This window comes from Crocodylus porosus, unplaced genomic scaffold (assembly GCF_001723895.1).
Source record: "Crocodylus porosus isolate Cpor-Errol unplaced genomic scaffold, CroPor_comp1, whole genome shotgun sequence".
Lineage (NCBI taxonomy): Eukaryota > Metazoa > Chordata > Crocodylia > Crocodylidae > Crocodylus > Crocodylus porosus.
The window spans coordinates 57,439,845-57,460,026 of NW_017728907.1; the positions used below are offsets into that span (position 1 = coordinate 57,439,845).

A 20,182-nucleotide genomic window follows, 5' to 3' on the forward strand; every position below is an offset into this window, starting at 1 on the left:
GAGGCGGGGAGTGCAATGCAGGCACAGCTCGCTCCAGGTGGCAGCATGGTATAGCCCCTGTCCCAGCACTGCCACACCCACATCAGCACTGGGAGTGGGGCTCTGCCCTGCTGCCGCTTGCCAGCTGGTGCGGCCAGAAGGGCAGGATACAGACGTGGCAGCACTGGGAGCGTATTTTTCCCAGAGAAGTTTCATTAAGCAGCTCCTCGGTCAAACTTAGCACTAGCAATCACTAACCAGTTGTGCCAATGGAGTGGTCACACTAAACCCTTCAATCAGAAAAGCAGACCGAAAATGGGAAAAGGGCATAGTTTCATGCATCTTTCCAAGCTCCATTTTGAAAATATCTCCTTAAAATTCCTTCTCTACTTGATGGACTCCAACTAAGGCCCCACAGTGGGGAAAAAAAAAAATTACCTGTTACCATTAGGTGCAGCATCTGCAGCTCTATAGCGTGGTAGTCTTCTTGTATCCATTGACTACCTAATGCATTATGAAGTGGTAATGCATTGCAGAATAGTCAGGTGCTGGTATGTCTAAACCAGCAGACACAGAAGCAAATCTGACTTGAGAGGCATCTTGATGTTTTAAAAAGGCACTGTGGTTGCACAGTGTGGTTGCAAAAACTATCCCAGTCCCACAAGTCCCAGTTTTTAAACACAGATTTTTTAAGATTCTTTCATATATTTCTTCATTTCACTTTTAAAAGACAAGCCTGCACAAGTTTGCTTTGAATGCTGAATCAACTCATATTCTAAAATGCACTGAAAAAGGAGACATCCTGCAGAAAACCATCCAATTAGGTGGCTGTGTCCAGCTTCTCAGCTTAGTATTTTAAAAAACATTTTATATATGGAACAGGCAGTGAGTTCTCATATTATTTTTTAAATGAAGCCAGGAGGATCTAACCCAAATTACAGCATGCTAAAACAGGCAACTTAAGTGATGAAGACTGTATTACTTACTCTCCTTTAGAGAGCCTTCTGGTTTATCTGTCCTCTGATCAAGGTGAGCCTGACAAAGCTGAAAATTATACTGTGTGACTCGATTGTACGGAGATTGTTTTTCCTCAGTGAAATTATTTATTTTTAGCATCCCATGATGAATAGACGTCTCTCTACTTCAATACACGGCTCTCCCTGTGTGGCCAAAGTTTCTCACTGCACGGAGCAGGAGATCCCCCGAAGGCTGGAGACAAAGAATACTGGCCAGCAGGTCTCCTTTGCGACTCAGAGACAATTTGCCTCATAGGAGTTTTGACACCACATAGGCACAAATTTGATGTAGCTGTCCTGACTATTTTATTATCCCAAAGTCTTACAGGAAAAGCTGGGATGGCAAATTTTACAAGTTTCTCAGATGAATAGTTTTCCTTTCAATCTGTGGGTTTAACTGCAAAACCTACTGGAATATTTTCCAGCTTCTGAGTGGAAGGAAACTCCACTTTCACCTTTGTTAGATCTTGCTTGGTAGCATTTTGGCTTTTTTGCTCTTTAGATGCTTCCAAAAGATGCTGCATGTTAAGTCTAAAAATGAGGCGAGGATCTGGTCCAGAAAGAGTGGGGCATTTGCAGCTCTCTCTCAGTTTAAGAGCCTGTGAAAACAGAAAAAAAAAAAACACCAAATCAAACTCAAGTAGCATTGTAGGCAAAGAAAATTTGGTAATTCTCAGAACTGTCCTGACTTACGGCTGTAACTCTAACCATTAGGTGCTGCATTAGGGAGAAATGACAGACAAAAGTGGTTCATACCAGCAGTGCAGGATGGCTTTAGAGATGTGCTTCATCAAGGAATTCAGTGCTGCTCTTTAGAAAGGGAAGGGAAGGGAAGAAACACTCACTTATAGTTGATCTATGCAACAGACCAAGACTGCACTGTGGACTGCACATTGCTATAACAGTTTGTGCTCCTCCACCATCTTCCTAAATCAGTAGGTATGCAGGCCCTACTATAAGTGAGTGAGGGATGAATTAGGAGTTTCCCAAGCATCTGCAGGGAAGGGTTTACTGCTTTAAAAAAAAAATTCAGATCCTTCAAAAAAACTACCATGAACAGAGCACTACTCCAGTTTTTAAAAAAGGAAGAGGAGTATAGTTTAATATTTTTCTCTACAAAGAGATTCTGCAACCATTTTTCCCCCTTACCAAAAATCCTTTCATTTCAGTAAAGGAACGCAAGTTCTCTAAACCTAAAAAACCAAACAGGATTTAATGGCAGCCGCAGGCCTTTGGAAACAGACAAGCTCCAGTGACATGAGAAGTGTTTTCTCATTGACACAAGCTGATTCACCACAAGCAGAGTTCTGGGTTCAGGGCACATATATTTCTCTTGGTTAGAAAAAAAGTCAAGTCAAATTATGAATAAAAACAGCCGTTTGATACTGGTTGTTTTGCAAGATGATAATCCAAATATTCACCAAATTTCACTGTACGTATCCCACTGCTTCAGTAACCATTTAATTTCTAAACTGACATTTGTAATGACAGACCCAAGGGCGTTCTCTTGTTCCCCTGCAGAACATAAGCTGCTGCAAGCCTGCATCACTGTCAGTCAGTGTTATTCATGGCAAGAAAAATATATATAAAAATTTAGGTTATAACTTGGAAAGGACAATATAACCCTTTAAACTAATATAACAATTTAAATCTCCAGTCTTCTAGCTACACAATGCCTATCTTACTTTCCTGGGCTTGTCTATCTGAAATACTGGAGTTCACGACATTAGAAGTCCATGCAGTATCTCAGGGATAATGTTTTCACCAAGTGGAGGTGAAGACCTCTACTTCCTTACTATACAGAGAACAGGAGTCAGCAACATATGACCCACAGGCCAGATCCAGCCCATGAAGTCACTGAATCTGACCTGAAGAACAGGGTGGTTTTGCCTGCACCTGTGCCCCTGGCACTTCTCCCAGTCCCCACCTTGGCACAGGTGTTTTGTGCCAGTCACACCTGTTTAAAAAGCCTTCCACAAAGAATACAAGTTACTGTAGATATAACATCCTGATGCAGTCATTCCCCCCAACCTGAAGTTGAGTGCGATACTGAAGGTACAAATCCAGCAACTCAGGGCTACTTAGAAAACTCAAGTCTCCAACAACCAACCACATCAGTTTACACGAGAGGACAACATATAGCTGTTCCCAATGAAATTCATACAGCTTACCAGTATCACATAAAAAATATGTTTCACAGACTGGAAAGAATGATCTTAGCCAGAATAAATGACTGAGAAGCAATTACTAAAGCCAAAGACCCCAGAAAGAACCAGGTTACAGACTTATCGGAATACGTGAATGTGCCTGGGGATTGCAGGCATATTGCTACCACCTTTCAGAGGCTAATATTAAGACAAGAGTACTGCACTGCACTTCAAAAGAGAAGCCATTCCAAATGAAGATCAGTTGGTATTTCGTATTGCCATAGGCATAGACTTAACTGTACTTGCTGACTAATGCGAGATCTACGAATCTGGCTTGTAAATCGGTTCAACCTTAGTCGCATACAGCAGCGCTGGCTGGAGCACAACTGTCTGTGCAGCTGCTTGGCACCTCACCCTCCTCCTCTCAGTCAGTTATAGATGGTCACTGTGGCAGAGGGGTGCGTGCAGGCCCTGGTCACAGCATAATTTTTAGCCATATGTAATTCCACCTCTGATCCTTCCTGGTCATTTCAAGTTCACCACTTCCAGGCCCCAAGCCAACACTGCCTTCGGGACAGGATTGCATGATTCTACTGTTCTCAGACCAGGTCATGGATTGCAGTCCTCTGTACCAAATGTGAGTACCTCAGCAGTTTGACATGTCCCAACCCCAAAACTCTGAAGATAAAAAAGGAAAAGCATGACCTTAAGGATAAAAATCAGAAAGGCTAATTGGCAGAAACAGTTCCAAGACCAGGGAAAGTACAGACCCATTACTTAAAGAGGAAGGAAAGCAAATACAATGGACAACACAGGAGACTGAAGTATTCAGCTCCTTCTTTGCTTGCGCGTTCAGAAAAAAAAAGGTAAATTGTGACTAAATCCCCAACACAATTTTAACAAGGGACAAAAACACTGGTCAGTACAGGGAAGGAGCAGATTAGCTAAGTGAGCCACTTGGAAATCAGCAAAACCCAATGAAATTCACCCAGAACACTTAAGAAAAAAGCCACAGCCATCTCTGGACCATAAGAAAGTATCTGCAAGACCTCATAGATGATGGGAGAAATCTCAGAGGACTAGAGAAGGGGAAATGTGGTACCTATTTTTAAAAAGGAGAAGCCAGGGAATTAAAAACCAGTCTGCTTGACTCTGATACCCAGAAAAGTAGGAGAAACAGTTATTAAACAATCAATTTATAAGCACTGAGAGGATAATACGGTGATAAAAACACAACACGGACCTGACAAGAATAAATCATGTCAAACCAATCCAATTTTCTTTTCTGACAAGCTAACTGGCCTAGTGGATATGGGGAAGCAATAGATATGGTATCTTGACCTTAGTCAGGCTTTTGACATCATCTCACATTCTTATAAGCAAACTCAGAAAATGTGATCTGGATGAAATCACAACTGGTTGGCAAGTACTCTCAAAGAGATCTTTCTCAATAGTTCACTGTTAAGAGGACAGCATTTCAAGCAGGTTCCATCAGAGGCTTGGATTTATTCAATATTTTTACTAAAGACTTGAATGATGGAGTAAAAAGGACACAACATCTGTGGATAACACTAGGTGAAAGGGGATTGCTAGCATTGGGGAAGAGTTTTTATCTGGATAAATTAAAGAAATGGTCAAAAAATGAACAATCAAAGTCAAAGATGATGTAAAGTATAGCGCTAAGGAAAAATAAGTCAAATGCACTGACACAGAAGTGGAAATAACTGGTTGAGCTACAGTACTGCAGAAAAGAATTTGTGGGTTACATCAGACGGCAAACTGATTCTGAGTCAATAATGTGATGTTCTGGCAAAAAAACCACAATTATCATTCTGGGACATCTTAACACAGAGCAACATGTAAAACATGCAACTGTTCTGCTCTGGTGGAGGCTGGTGAAAGTTTGCCTAACACATCCAGTCTGCAAACTGGTAAGAGGTCAGGAGACAGCAACAAAAATAAGAGGTCAGAAACCAGACCTGTGATGACAGGCTGAAGGACCTGGGTTTTGTGTATAAAAGAGAAGACTTGGGGGCACATGATAATAGTCTTTACATTTGGAAGGGGGGGAAACTACTATAAAAATGACACTGATCAATTGTCTTCCATGTCTACTAAGGAAAGGATAAATATCCAACCTAAATCTTCTTTTGCAAGTTACCAGAAAATATTCGCTAACTACAAGGCAGTTAAACACTAACACAGACCTACCCAATAATGTTGGGGAATCTCCTTCATTGAAGGCTTTTAAAAAATAAGCTAAAGATGCCATTGTTAGAACTATTCTAGCCTTACTTATCCTATCTCTGTGCAGGGGGAAGAATTAGATGATTTCTTCGGGTTCCTCCCAGTCCAGTGTTTCTACGATTCCATTTCCTCCACAGTGATGTCAGTGGTACCACTTATTAAAAAACATACCTTACACCAAAACAAGAAAATGACAAGAAAGACTAATCTTAAAATAATAAAAAATGTCCTGGATGTTTAGATTACTATATATCTATCTTCTTCAAATGCATCAAGGTAGACTCCAGATTCTCAAACCTCTGCATCCCAAAATCCCTGTAGTCCACCTGGCATAGTCTGTTCCCTTTGCTCACAAACCATGTCTCTCTCCCACCCTGAGGGGGGAAAAATCCTTTAAAACATGCTTAATCCTTTTAATCACTCCCAACTCATTCCTGAATGCAGTCGTTTTAATTGTTTACAGCCCTTTAACTTCTTAGTTCCTGCCCTTGGCAGAACAAGGCTTGTAATTTGCTGGGAAAAAACTGTAAACTCCTCAAAGCTGGTGGGGCGCAAGGGATATGCGGCTTGTCTGGGACCGTGGTCTTCTTGGTGACAGTCCTGCTTGAATGCTTATAGACATATAATAGTCAGTCCACTACTCTCATGTAGGTCATCTCTCTCAATAACTAGGTTACATATCAATACACTTAGATTACATAGCGCTGTGAACATTAAAGCCACCTTTAAAAGGAAAGCTGCAGTAAAAGACATGTCAGAGCTGCTCTAACATTATCATGATAGATTGAAAGCTTTTGACCAGCAATCAGATAATACAACATTTCAAAGAGGGGAAAAAATCACCTTTTCTCTAACATGTTTTCTAAAACTCATTTCTCCCAAAATAGCACTTTTGTAACAACCCATTTGTTCTGGACCTGAAGTAGACACTCATCATATATATATGTGCCAGGACTAAGTACTTATCTTTTTTTCTCTGCTTTAGAAAATGTTACTGTCAAGATTGTTACCTTCATGCAACTCAGAGGCCAATTCAATTATACCACCTAGTAAAATATTCGCTTTTTCTTCATGTCTCAGACAAAGTGAAATTCTGGAGAATAAGTAGTGTTTGCACAGCATAAACACAGATCCTGTATCTATTTTCTAGTGCAGTACCTGAGGTTTACCGTCATGTCCAACTGATCTGTTTGCTATAAATGAGAATGCTGTAAAATTACAAATTTAAAAGAGTGGTTCACACTTTTGCAGTCTAACCACTCACAAGACTGAGGAAAGAGGGAGGAGAGAACTTGCACAGAATTATACATCTTTCAAGGAGACTGCTCTATATTCAAGGGCTGTGTGCAGTAAGGCAAAGCATTTTACCAAACAGTAAATGAGAAGTATAATGTGTTTAGGAAAGACTGTCACTGAAGCACAGGGCACAAACTTATATTGCAGAAATTAACCTTTCAGTTTTGTTCGGTGGAGAACTCAAACTAAATAGCAAACAAAATACATGTTGTAATTTGTAGATGGCTGAATATTTCAGCATCAGTTTTACACATGATGTGCAATTCTCCAGGTGGGTTACAGTACTAGTTCTCTGCTGCTCTTGACTCCCCACTCACCATAGTATTAAACAGCTATAATAAATTCATCTTGTTTTGCTCAAAGGCAAATTAAAATACATTTGCATTAAAATAGCTGTATCATGGCATCATATAGGGGTATTTTGAAATGGTTACATCTTTAAATAGAAAAAGGTTGATGTATGTCTATATTCTCCAATTTTCCACATGAGCATTCTAGTTACCAGAACAATTTATATTAATGTCTAGGTTACATACTGCCAGTAACTTATTTTTATTTAATTAGAAATAGACAAGTTTTATCATGAAGTTATCCAGGGATTTAAAAACAAGAACAAACAGAAAAATGTATTTCTAATGGCTTCTCCTGTCAATCTGTATGAAGCTGGTTTGCAATAACAGTTATTTAATTATGTCACAAAAATCACAAAATCATTTGAGCTAGTTGCAAACAGCACAGATTCTCCAGTCTTGAGAGAGAGAAACTCCTTCAAGAATATACCAACACCACAAAATATACTGAGTACACTGAGATGCCCAAGCTACTTCAGTACCAGAAGCAGTACTATCACATGAGCATGGTACTCTACCTGGGATAATTAGTACAGGTGCACTGATATATCAATGGCATACTGGATCGGCACCAATAAAAGGAACATTAAAATTATCGGCAATTGGCATTTTTTGGCCAGTGTAGCTCATAATGTCACTGATAATTATACCACGATGCATGCAGCCACGCTCACACACGTGGCCCAGAATGCAGCCCTGCAGCTTGGGGAGCAGGCTCCTGCTAGTAACTCTGTGGGGGGAAGCAGCAGATCAAGGTCCCCACGGTGAGGGAGGGAGTGGAGCAGGTGAATGCAACCCTGGGAGTTGGACGGATCCACAGGCAGCTCCTCCGGGGTGGCTCCCTGCTGCTGTATGTACCCCTGTGGGAGGCATGGTGGCATTTGCCCCCAGATCTGTGCGCAAGGCAAGAGTGGGCTGCCCTCTGTGGGCTCGTGGCCAGGGGCTGCACCAGCCTCTTCACGGAAGGAGGGGCTGGGTTGGGGCTGGGCTCGGAGGGGTGGCTATAGCCCCCAAAGCCCCCCAGTGCCGCCTGCCCTGGCCCATCTCCTTCCCCCCCTCGCCCACTAAAAAGAGGCTGATATAGCCCCTGGCCCTGAGCCCACAGTAAGAAGCCCACCCTCACCTAGTACACAAATCTGGGGGTGCATGCCTTCCCAAGTGGTACACGCCCCCCTTCCCCACAACCCCCAGACGAGCCGCCCATGGGTCTGGCCCACTCCCAGGCTCACATTCACTGTCCTGGCTGGGCAGCACCTGTCCCTGACCCACTCCCTCCCTCACCATGGGGACCTCAAGCTGGCCCCTTCCATGCCCCTTCCCCACCACAAACTTACTGGCCGGGTGCTGCGCTCCAAGCTGCCAGGCTGAATTTCTGTAAAATCAGCTATAGGATCAGCATCAGCCAATATGGCTGGTTAATAATCAGCTATAGTTAATCAGCCAAGAAAATCTTTATCGGTGCACCCCTAATTAGCCTCACAGCAGGACTAATCAGCCTAGGCCGAACACCACACTAATGCAGCTATACCGCTTGGTGCTCAAGCTGACTCATTCAGAGCTGTGTCAGAGAGGTCCCAAGAGGAAACTGCATTGCAAAGCATGGCTACTTGGGTGTGCTTGTTCAAAAAAAAAAAAAAAAAACGACATATTCCAGGGAACTTTCAAAAAAACCTTTTATTGCTTACTCCCTCCCTGTATAACAGATGAACCCTAACGTTTGATGAATGTGCTCTCCTGAGGAAACCATAACATTAAGATGCTAAAACAAGCTGTTGCTGTTAAGTGACAATGGTGCTATAGGACTTCCAGCCTTGATAACTGGCCAACACAGAGAAAACACAGATCTGTGGCAGCATGTCACCACTCATCACCACACGCTGCCATGTAGAGATGTCCAAGCTAGGCCTGACCAAGCTAGTCTATGTATATTAGAAACAGAATACAGGTTTCCCTCGCTTTATGCAGGTTCAGTATGTGCAAATTCACTCTTACATGATGACCCTTTTTATTCCAAAAATGTGGTATATGCGAAGTAAATTTACTCTTGTGCAATCGGTGTGGTGGAAGCCCAGAGTCAGCTGCTTTGTGCGGTGCATTGTGGGAGTGATGCACACCAAAATATAGTTTCCTGTGTGGATCTGTGCTCCTCACTTATTGTCTGTGACATATGTTTCTGTAGTTGCCATCCCCATTATGATAGTGCCCTGTGCTTGTATGACCTGTTGGCGAGTACAAAAATTGTCTTGGAAAAGTGGTAGAAATGGGTCTCAGGGGTCAGTACAGTAGAGGTCTTGGAACGTATCCCTATTTGTTACATTGTAAAGTGGGTTCCCTTTATGCAAATTTGAGTTATGCACTGTTTTCCAGGAACACATGTACAGCAAAAAGCAAGGTAAACCTGTACCTGTGTTAGCAAGATGTTGCATTTGGGCTAATCTCTCCAGCTGAAAAGCAGGATACTGCCTTGGCTATAAAGATAAACTACTTCCAAGACTAGAGCTAGCTTGTTCAGAGGTACACAGTACTGCATTATGCCATGCAGACATACCCCATCAGTCCTCTCCCGTGTCTCTTCCCATAACTCTCTGTACCTGTGGAGGTATCAGTTGCACTTCTCCACTGAACTCACTTTGGGGAGAATGCAGCTTGTACCCTACTCCAAAGACATTTGAAAGGGAAAATAAAATAAAGCCTTTGTTCCGCTTCTTCAAATATCATGGGGAAGAAGACTGCAAGGCCTTTCCCACTCCACCTGCCTAATGACTGCTCTTGCAAAGGACTGGAGTGTAGAAAAAAAAAGGGTTGCTCAACTTGGTAAGGTACAAGAGATCTAGCATGGCTAACAGGGTAAATGTCCACACTGTTTTAAGGCATAAGGTCACTTCTTTTTGCTCTTAGATTCTGCATCCTACCTCAGATAAAGCAATACTATTACCCTAGAAACCCTGTACAAAAAAAAAAGGGGGTCAAGAATCAGAAGAATAGAAATCAGAATCACAGAAAATTAGGGTTGGAAGGGACCTCAGAAGGTTATCTAATCCAGCCCCATGTTCAAAGCAGGACCATCCCTAATTAAATCATCCCAGCCAAGACTTTGTCTAGCCAGGTCTTAAAAACCTCCAAGGATGGGGATTCCACAACCTTTCTGGGTAGCCCATTCCAGTGCTTTACTATCCTCCTAGTGAAAGAGGATTTTCCTAATATCCAACCTAAACTTCCCTTGTTGCAACCTGACAGAACAAGGAACAATGGTCTCATCTGCCACCACTGAGAAAGGTCCAGCTCCATCCTCTTTGCAAACACCCTTCAGGTAGCTGAAGGCTGCCATTAATACCCCCCTCAGTCTAAATAAGCCCAGTTCCCTCAACCTCTCCTCATAAGTCTGATTCTTCACCTGTAGGTTAGATCCAACTACAAGGATGGCTCTAAAACAATCACCATGTTCCATTTCAGGTACGCTAATGGATTTTTTTCAACATTCATAACATTCACAGCTTTAAAAAAAAAAAATCACAGAAGGATCTATTTGAAGTGGATGGTTTTAGGAGTGAGGTATTTTGAAAAGAAAGAGTCTAGACATTCTTCAGTCTACTTCAATCTCTCTTTTGACTTACGCCAACATTTAAAGGATTTACTACACTCCCTCCAATCAGAGGATCCTTGAGAGTCTTTTCTGTCACAGGAAGTAATACGGAATCTCTATATTTTTCATATTTCCCATGCCAGTAAATCCCCATCCAATCAATCATTCCAGCATGGAATCAGGAAAGGCCATACTTGGTAGTTGACAAGGATTAAAAAAAAATACAGGCAGCAGCCACATGTTTTGGAATGAAGAGGGATGTTTCAAAATGAAGCTTACTGCGTTCGAAAAAAAGAATAGATGTGCTGCTGCACATAAGGGTCACATAAGGGTCACAACAGACAGCCACAGCATTTATTTCTTTTATAAAAAGAAAGTCTGACCTATATGATCATCCATGATACATTTCCATAGCTGAAGTATCACGTTTAAGAAAGGTATACAAACCAACACCAATGAAATCAGAACTGTTTTCAAGTATAAAGCCACTTCTTGTATAGTGTTTGATTTTTGCTTCGGCTACCAATAGGGAACTGAGCAAATTAAAGATTCCCAGTTACTCATTTGGCATTCTTAAGTGGGCATTTGAAAGAAAGAACAAAAGACAAGGCTGCAGATGGACAGGCAGTTGTGTGAATTAGCTCCCTTTCATTAGTCAGGTAGAATTTGCTCTCTCGTGCAATGGAACAGCCAGAGAAATGAAAAGATAAAAGCAGCCTACAAAATCTACAGAGGCCCATAATTACTAGGACTATTAAGAAACTTTCTACTGGGGAATCTGATATCCTTCTGAAGGAAAGCTCTTCAAGATACGTTCAGTACCACATCAGTAAGAGAAAGCAAGAAGGCATGGCATGATAACCTAAGGCAAGTGGGCCAGGAAGCAAAGAGAAAATAATTTAGGGTCCCAATGCCAATTCTGGTTTGCAGAACAGGGGTAATGGTCACAGAAGATCAGTGTTACTTTATCAAGCCAGTATTGATTAAAAAGAATGCAATTAACAAATTAAAAATCTTATATCTTAATCAAAATCTAGGAAGTCCAGAGAATAACTACATGTTACCTATACTGGTTAAATGGGAAAAGCTAGGAAGTCCAGAGAATAATTACAATTTACCTATACTGGTTTAATTTCTCTTCACCTAATAGAGGCTCTGAGCAGGTTGGTATTTTAAAAAGGAAAGTTTTTTGCTAAGATAGAGAGCAAGATAAATGCAATACTAAAAATTAGCTCATGAATCAACACTAAACTATAGCAGCCTTCTGTAGAAAAAAGTTGCAATCTCTGCTTACCTCTGGAATAAGCCGGTCTAAGTGTTCAGCTCTGTTTTCATGAGAAGGGTGCGTGGAGAGCCATTCTGGTAATTTAGGCTGCCCTTGAATGCTTTCTGCTAATTCCATCTGCTGCCAAAATACACTGCTTGCTCTTACGTCCACACAAGCCTTAAAAAGTAAGACAGGAAAGAGAAACAGTGATGCATGTCAGAACCACAGCCTAAATTTTTAATTTAAACTTCTTCAAGGCTTCTGTCAAACAAAAGACACTTGTTAAACTCTTTATAAATTGTATATTACCTTAATAAAGTAATGCAAAGAAGACGCACCAACAGGAATGACAGGTCGTATGCAGTGCCAGATTTAGCCCTGATGCAGCTACAGGAAATGGGTGTTGCAGCTAAGATAAAGTCACTCATTCACTTCTGGGCCTGATACTCCTCACATCCCTCCCTGTATCTGCGCTGACTTCAATAAAATTACACCTGAATTAAAGAAAAGGCTTGATACTTAACTAGGCACACAAATGGTTAATCAAAAGGTAATTGAATAATTCTTTAGTTTCAGACTACCATAAGCAGCTGAAAGATGTGATTTATTAACAACAACTATGCGTAGAACCCGAGACGAACAAATTAAACCCAGTCTCCCTACTCCCAACCACCAGAACCTGCACTGGAAAAGACTGAAAAGAATTTTTGGAAGGGAGGAAAAACAAAGACAGGATATAATATCCAATTTTTTGGCATGCAGTTTAGGATCTACTGCTATTCTAGCATCTGTGGCATAGGAGCAACTCTGGAGTCTGGATGACCTGCCATATTCAGCATAACTACACTCATTCATAAAAGGGTAACTAGCAGGGCCAGGCACCAAGCCAACACACCTCCCGCCTACACTTTCCTGCCATGCCTTGATGTAAACAATAAGTTGTTTGTTTTTAAAGCAGAAGGCTGCCCATTTTAAAGCCCAATGCCAAGGACATATTACGCAGCTCCGAACTTCCCCTTGTACCATGTCCCATGCCTCACAGATGGCATGCAAATTTTCCACTACTACCCTGGCCCCTTTGTTAGGCCAGAGTGGTCCAAACTAGGCCTCAAGCCTCTTTGGACACACCTGGGCCTTTAACTCCTCAGCCCTTCACTGAGGCCCCCTATTCTAACTATATCGGTCAGCTTCTGTGCAGACCTTTAGACCGTCTTCAGACCCTACTCTACAGCACTGCTGGGCATGGCCAGCCTAGATAGCATCTTGTGCAGCCCTTCACACTGTCTTAGGCCCTACTCTCCACTGCTGCTGGCGGCCATTACTCCAGACAGCTTATGTGAAGCACTTCAGGCCGTCTTCATGCCCTACTCTTCACTGACATCAGGCCCCTATAACTCTACTGTGCCCCCTTGTTGAGGTCTCTGGGCCTCAGGTGTCTGATAACTTACCTGGGCCCCCCTAACTCAGCCTATGGCTGTGCAGGCCTCAAACATCTGTTGACATACCTGGACCTTTGGGGCATTACATCCCCTTGGGCTTCAGGTGCTTGTCGACTTAACTGAACCCTGGCTCAGGCCCCTCATGGTGGGCCTAGGCCTCTGCCACAGACATCCCAGAGGGGGTCTGGGTGGTTGTGCTTTTCTCTCAGGGTGTCCTCCCCTAGCCCTTCCCCTCCATGAGGTAACCTGCAAGGCAGAGAGGGCTAAGGCTTTCTGACACCCCATATTCGCCCTTCACTAGGAAGGCACAGGTGTGGCATTTCCCAGAAGCTGTCCTGCCACAAGGAGCACCACCACACCATCTAACCCCAGCAGGGTGTAGTTTTAGGTCATGCTCAGGACCATAAACCTCCTGCCATTCCCATAGTTGCCACACCCTGTCCTCCGGATGTTCCTGAGCAGCAGCTCCAACTGGGCGATGTTCTGCCTCCGGCTGCCTACAGCAACTGCTGCTTGGCTTTACTGCTCTAGCCTGATCTTACGGTCAGTAGCTCAGCCCTCTTTCCCAATCAGGCAGTCTCCTGTTAGCCATGTGACTCCTAACTGGGGAGTGAAGCCACCTGCCAGCTGCCTGCACACGCCCTTTGAGTGGCAGGCACCACTGCCCCTGTGTGTCAGGATCACGTTCCATATACTAGAATTGAGTCCTGGTGCTGTATGTCACCCCCACCTAGCCCTACGCACTGAGATAAGGTAGAATGTGAGATATTGTTTAGATATTTTCACAGAATCTAAAAGAAATCATTTACTACCCAATTCTACTTTACACAGCACTGTGATAACAAGAAAAAAAACACAGAAAGGATGAAAGCAGGATTCTGAGACATGCTCTATGAAGAAACATGACCAAAAAAAGTCACAATTTTTAAAATTGTAAAAACACCCAATGTGGCAACATGGGAACTCCCCGACAAGCCACAATACTACTCCCCCAGCTGCCTCTGGGCATGCTGCCCACCTCTCTCACCTGTCATGCCTTGTTGTTAAATGATTAGCGTCTTAATTAGATGGGAGGCTGCCCTTTCAATGCCCTGTTCTCTTAGGCCCATGTATGCAGCTCCAACCACCCCTGTACTGCATCCCAAGCCTCACAGATGTTTCTAACAGCTGTTCTGTGCCCCAGCCCGAGGCTGGGCCCAACTCACCAGTGTTAGGCCTCTCACATTCTACCTTATTATGGGCCACACTCATACCACCTTCCTCTCTCTGAAGCCTCCCGCTCCACTGCCTCTCGCACGGTCTCTCTCATACTGCCCCTTGCGGGGCCACACTCGTACTGCCTCGCCTTTTCCCCGGAGCCACACTCGCCCTGCCCTCACCCGGAGGGTCCTCAGGCTTCTTTCCCTACACTCCCCAGCCAGCAAGCGTGCAACAACTTGGGCATCTCCCTTTGCCTTCATCTGAGCAAGCAACTGGGTGGTTCACAAAACACTGGTCTGACTCTGCCTTTGGTCTCTCACCAGGTCACTCACTCAGCTGCTCGCAATCACGGGCTTCTGACTCGCCCCATTATTTACTTGCCAGCCCACCCAATCAGCCTCCAGCTCACCTGTGGCCTCAGGCACCTGAAAGCTTACCTGGACTTAACTCAGCCCCCCATGTTAGCAGCACCTACCCTCAAGCCTCCTGCTCACCCCAGGCCCACTTCATGTCTCTTCCTCACAGGGCCTCATCTCAGGCCCCTGTGTTCTCAGGGCCACACTACTGCCCCTGTTGACTTGCCCATCTCTCCATGGCCTCCCATCTGCTCCTCTGGTGCAACCTATCAGGTGCCCCGCTGCACCCCACCTCCACTGAGGTACATACTCCGTTCCCTATGCTGGGATCTGGGGTCAAACACCCCCCTGCAGGCTAAGGTGCCACTCATCGGCATGCCTGACCCACCATTCTTGCTCTCCAGGGTCCTGTACCCTACCTGGGCTCAGGTGGCTACAGCCATGCCTAGCCCCACTATCCACTTTCCAGGGTTTTGCACCTCACACAGGCTCAGGTGCCACACTAGGGCATGCCTGGCTCACCATTCTTGCTGTTCAGGGTCTTATACCCCACCCAGGCTCAGGTGGTCGCAGCCATGCTTGGCCCCACTATCCACTCTCTGGGGTCTTGGACCCCACACAGGCTCAGGTGCCACATGGGCTCAGGGCGTTCCTGGCCCTCTGCTGCCTCTGGTGTTAAATAGCCCACCCAAAGGTGGGGGCTGGGGTTAAGGCATCCCTCCTCACCTTTCACCAGGGAGGTAACTGGCCTGGCATTTCCTGGGGGTTCCTATGCCACCACCAGGTCACCCTTCCCCACCAGGGTGCAGTTTCAAGTCATGCCCAGGACCAGGAGCCTCCAAGCCATCCCCATAAGCTCTTCCCCTTCCCTCCTAGTTGTTGTGGGAGCAGTAGCTCCGGGGGATGTTCTTTACATGGCATCAGGCACCTGCTGCCTCCAGCTCTGCTGGCCTGGATCTAAAATGGCAGCTCATCAGAGCTGGGGCAACACGTGCTGCCAGCTCTTAAAGTGGCAGACACCCAATGTGTTCTGCCACCCACTTTCTCCCTTTAAAATGGTTCCTGGAAAAGGCTTTTCCCTGCTTCTCTGCAAGCATGCTCCCACGGAGCTTCTAACAGCCCCAGGGTGACAAGCACCCCACTGGTTCTCCACCACACCCAATCAAAATTTAAAAAAAAACCCTGTTGGGAATATTGGCTTTACATGCAATGTTAAAAAGTTTCTAAAAAAAGTGTTAAGTGGCCTGCAGTGTGATGATCACTCAGAGATATGAAAATCATTTATGGCAATGATGATCCTCAGTCAAAAGTATTATCCATCTTAACTAGCAAAATATTTGTAGTTAAATTCTATCTGCAGTGTTAAGGGTATGTCCCAGCATCAATACGAAGTACTACAAAGGAATGCTGGATACCAGTGTTTTTCAACCTTTTCCAACACAAGGCATACTTAACATTAATAAAACTTTTCTGCAGCACACCTGTTAAGGCATCCCCGATCTTCATACCTATTGTAGCTCATTGTCCTGGCAAAATTCCACGGCACACTGGTTGGAAAACACTGCTGTATACACTTATTTTAGTTTAAAAGGTTCTCACTTCCTACATTCAGAACCCTCAGGAAAACCAAAGGATCATGGATTGCAATCAATGCAGGAAACTGGTGATGGAAGGGAGCTGGCAGAGCTCTTCAAGGTACTTGAGACTTCTGAGAGCATTGCTTAAAAAAGCTGGCTGGACTCTGAACTTCTTACTGCTTTCTCCCTTCTTCATGGACAACATTCTCTGCTTCCAGAAAGGATCACTACAGGAAGCCAAGCACACCACACACCGAACAGTCTGCAGAGGGCTGTCACCATCCATTGGGCAGCACAAGGATAAGAGCAACAAGATGCCCTGGTCACATGAGCAGAGGTACCAAGGGAAACCAAGTCAGACTAGACATACTGAGCAGGAAAGGGTAAAGAATAAGGCCAAGCAGTCCCTTTATACTGGTGTTATGTAAGTGATGGAGGGAAAGTAAAGAAAATGCATCCAGCAGATAACAAGCAAAATATATGGGAAGGAAGGGGGGCATATATCTATATATATAGCACAGTATGCAAAGTATGAGGGAGTTCAGCCCAGAGGTTGTATTGACACAAGTATGAAAAGACCAAATTTCCCAGGAATCTGGAAGCCATGGGCAAGTTTCAAAAGGGACTCTTAAATCCTTGACACCAAACATTTGTTTTGCTTACGGCACAGATTTTGCAAACACTGTTTCAGTTGGGTTTTTTACCCTGACTACTTTGCTGGCTCATATGTAACTGCCCCACTTCCCTCACCCTTCCACATTACATAGAGCATTTTCAGGAGTCACTGTAAAGCCAGAAACTAGTATTAAAATATATTACACACATCTCAAAATTACCCACAATGGCTTTCCTGTAAGACACAATGCTACATGTTTAAGAAGGTATGATCACTTGCAATTTGCCAAGGGCAAAAATTGATCCTTTATACAGCTGGAAAGCAAGTACCCTTATCCCTTGATATCAATGGGAATTAAAGCATAGCAGGCCATGTGATATTGCAAATCAAAACACACATTGATATAAGACTGAATATGTAAGTTCTCAATCAGAAGTCAGAAACCTTTCTGGAGCAGCGAACCAGTGCTACAGACGCAGCCACTGCTGTCACTACTTCTCCCATTACTAGATCGCTGCCAGTATCACAGGGCAGAAAGATGACTTGGCAGGCTAAATCCAGCCCATGAGCCATAGGTTGCCAACCCCTGTTCCGGACTCCATATACCTGCATATTTTCTGCTATGTACTTTGCATCCGTGTGAAAGAAAGCAGTGTTGTGTAGTTTTTTTTCCTGTATATTTCTTTTGAAAATAAATAACTGAAATCAACTCCGCAGAGATTAAGACCATAAAATATTCTTGATACAGATGAGTAAGAGGTTGCAACACAAGTGGAAGAGCTGAGGTAAAAAGATAAGCTACTTAAGTAAAAAAATCATTTCATGGAGTCATATGTGTGGTTTATACAGTACAGTACTTTGATATCTCTGGAAGAAAATCACTATTGAAGTGCAAATGCCTTTTGAAATGTTAATAAGGAAAAAATCCTACCACCCTCTTTTAGTGGTGGGGAAACAGATACACAGACATTGAAGTAACTTGCCCTAAATAGTACATACAGCAAACAAGAGACTGTTTCTAGACATAACCAGTGCCTAATCCAACTCCTGTTTTGAGCTCCAGTAATTACATACTTGTAAACAAGCACCCAGGTTTGACGACAAAGTTGCATTACATTTACCATGACGATCTCTTTTCCTCTGAGCTTAACGCTAATCTTGGAAAATATTTGTAAAGTTTTAATACCTCCAGCTGCTGCAGACAGCATGGATCAGCATTTGTGTTGGCATCTGGGAGTGTCACAACAGATCTTGGAAAGCAGCAGGGCTTTGCCCTGGTAAGTTAGTTACCCATGACATTTTTCCAATACACCAACAAGGCACCTTGATCTTTGCTTCTGATTTACAATAACCATCAAAAGCAATTATTTCAACCCTAGATTATCCACTTGTGCTTAAACCTTAGAGGTTTTCAAAATATATACTAGCAATGATAATTCCAATTTATTTTCCTTATTCTGAAGTAGTAACTCTAGGTGGTGCTGTTCTCATAGTTATCTAAAACTGCCAAACACTATACTTGGGTAGAGCTAAGAGGTCCTGCTTAGTTTGTTTAATGCATGAAGTAAAGACCAGAAACAAAAGGTATTTGGATATCTGAAATTAAATTTAGGTAGAAATTAGACACCTAGATCTAAGAGAGCAATCCACAGAACTCTGCCTAACTTGGTTAGGCACCCAGGACTGCTGAACACCCACATTTTTGCAAATCAAAAGTCAGAAAGAAGTGTGATTTCTGGCACACCCCTCACTTTGCCTTTCCTATGGGCTAGTTTAGGCATTCCTTCCTCCCCTGCCCCCCATCAGCTACCTGAGTGTTGTAATATCCAAGTCCAGGCACCAAGCTCATCCATTTTAAAGTACATGGGACTTAAGTTCCCAAATTGGGTTTATAAACTCCACTTTGACCTTTAGGTATTCCAATATTCAGCGCCAACACACCTAAATTCTTATTTATATTTGGTCATGACATCTTTCAAGGATAAAAGGATGAACTGGTGCAATAATTACACAATAAACAGCTACAAATAGCATACAAACAAGGGTGAAAGTCACGTTAGGAAGAATCACATCATTTGGTGCCACTCATCCATTGCACATATGAAGCAACTTGCATATCAAAAGTAATTCATAAATTTACTGACACCATTTAGAAAAGTTGGAAGCTAGTTGAATAATCAGAAATTAAAGGACTCAGGAGTTTTAAAATATATATCATGCAAATATATTTATATGTATTTTATTCATGACAATTCACTAGTTAGCTTTCACTTGTTTAAGAACAAGTAGCTTTTCCTCTTATTAGGACTAAAACCTGTGGAAAGTGTTCTTTGTAGTTAACAAGGCACAATTTTACAAATTCCAGTTATGACATACTATTAGTAAAATGGCTATGGATTTCCCAGAAGATCGTTTTATTCTCCCCTTGATTTCAAGAAAACCCCATCTGGCAAAAATGTTAGGAATCCTAAGACTGCAAAACCAAAATGTACTTGTGCATAAAGCATCATTTGTAAAGAACTTATTCAAATAACAATGGAAACAGAAAGAGAAAAAAATTGATATTTCACTGTTAAAAACAAGAAGCAGTCATAATTCTTACCTTTGCTGCCAGCTGAAGTCCCACTCTGTCAGCTTCAGCTTCCAGCGTTCTGCTGTAGGGTCTATCAAACATAAACTGTGAGAGAAATATTTCAGATCCTCAATTCAGAACCCTTGCTTTCACCTATTTATGAAGTGATCATAACTTGACAACTTACATAAACACTGCTAAGGACTAAGAGTGAAAGTGCTTCCTTCAGTGAATCTCAGAGCATTCTGCAACTCTATCTAACTCCAGTCAGTTTTAAAAAGAGGAGTTAAAAGTAAAGATGCTAATCATTGCTGAGTGAAACAAGCTGATCACAAACAAAGTAAGAGACTTTCTCTCTAATCTTTCCCTTTGCATCAATGTCAGGCTTTGGTCTTAAAGGGACCTCGGAAGATCATTGAGTCCAGCCAAAGGGCAGGAAGTCAGCTGGGGTCATAGGATCCCAGCAAGATCCAATTTACTCTTGAAGGTGTTCAATGTAGGTGCTTGAACCACCTCCGATGGCAGGCTGTTCCAGAC

General features: G+C 43.2%; 1 protein-coding gene and 1 long non-coding RNA gene across 4 annotated transcripts in view; one reads left to right on the top strand and one right to left on the bottom strand.

Annotated features, from left to right (window-relative positions):
- Window positions 1–20,182, top strand: part of LOC109307530 — a 107,611-nt gene that overhangs the window by 66,451 nt on the left and 20,978 nt on the right. The window lies entirely within an intron of this gene.
- The window catches only part of OMA1 (OMA1 zinc metallopeptidase), a 28,152-nt gene continuing 8,786 nt past the window's right edge, over window positions 817–20,182 (bottom strand). For all 3 annotated transcript variants that reach the window (XM_019531516.1, XM_019531514.1, XM_019531515.1), the window contains 3 exons: window positions 19,676–19,750; window positions 11,913–12,062; window positions 817–1,594 (listed from right to left, as the gene is read on the bottom strand). In XM_019531516.1, coding sequence (XP_019387061.1) covers window positions 1,376–1,594; window positions 11,913–12,062; window positions 19,676–19,750 — 444 coding nt within the window. In that variant the 3' untranslated portion in view covers window positions 817–1,375. The remainder of the gene's footprint in view (window positions 1,595–11,912; window positions 12,063–19,675; window positions 19,751–20,182) is intronic.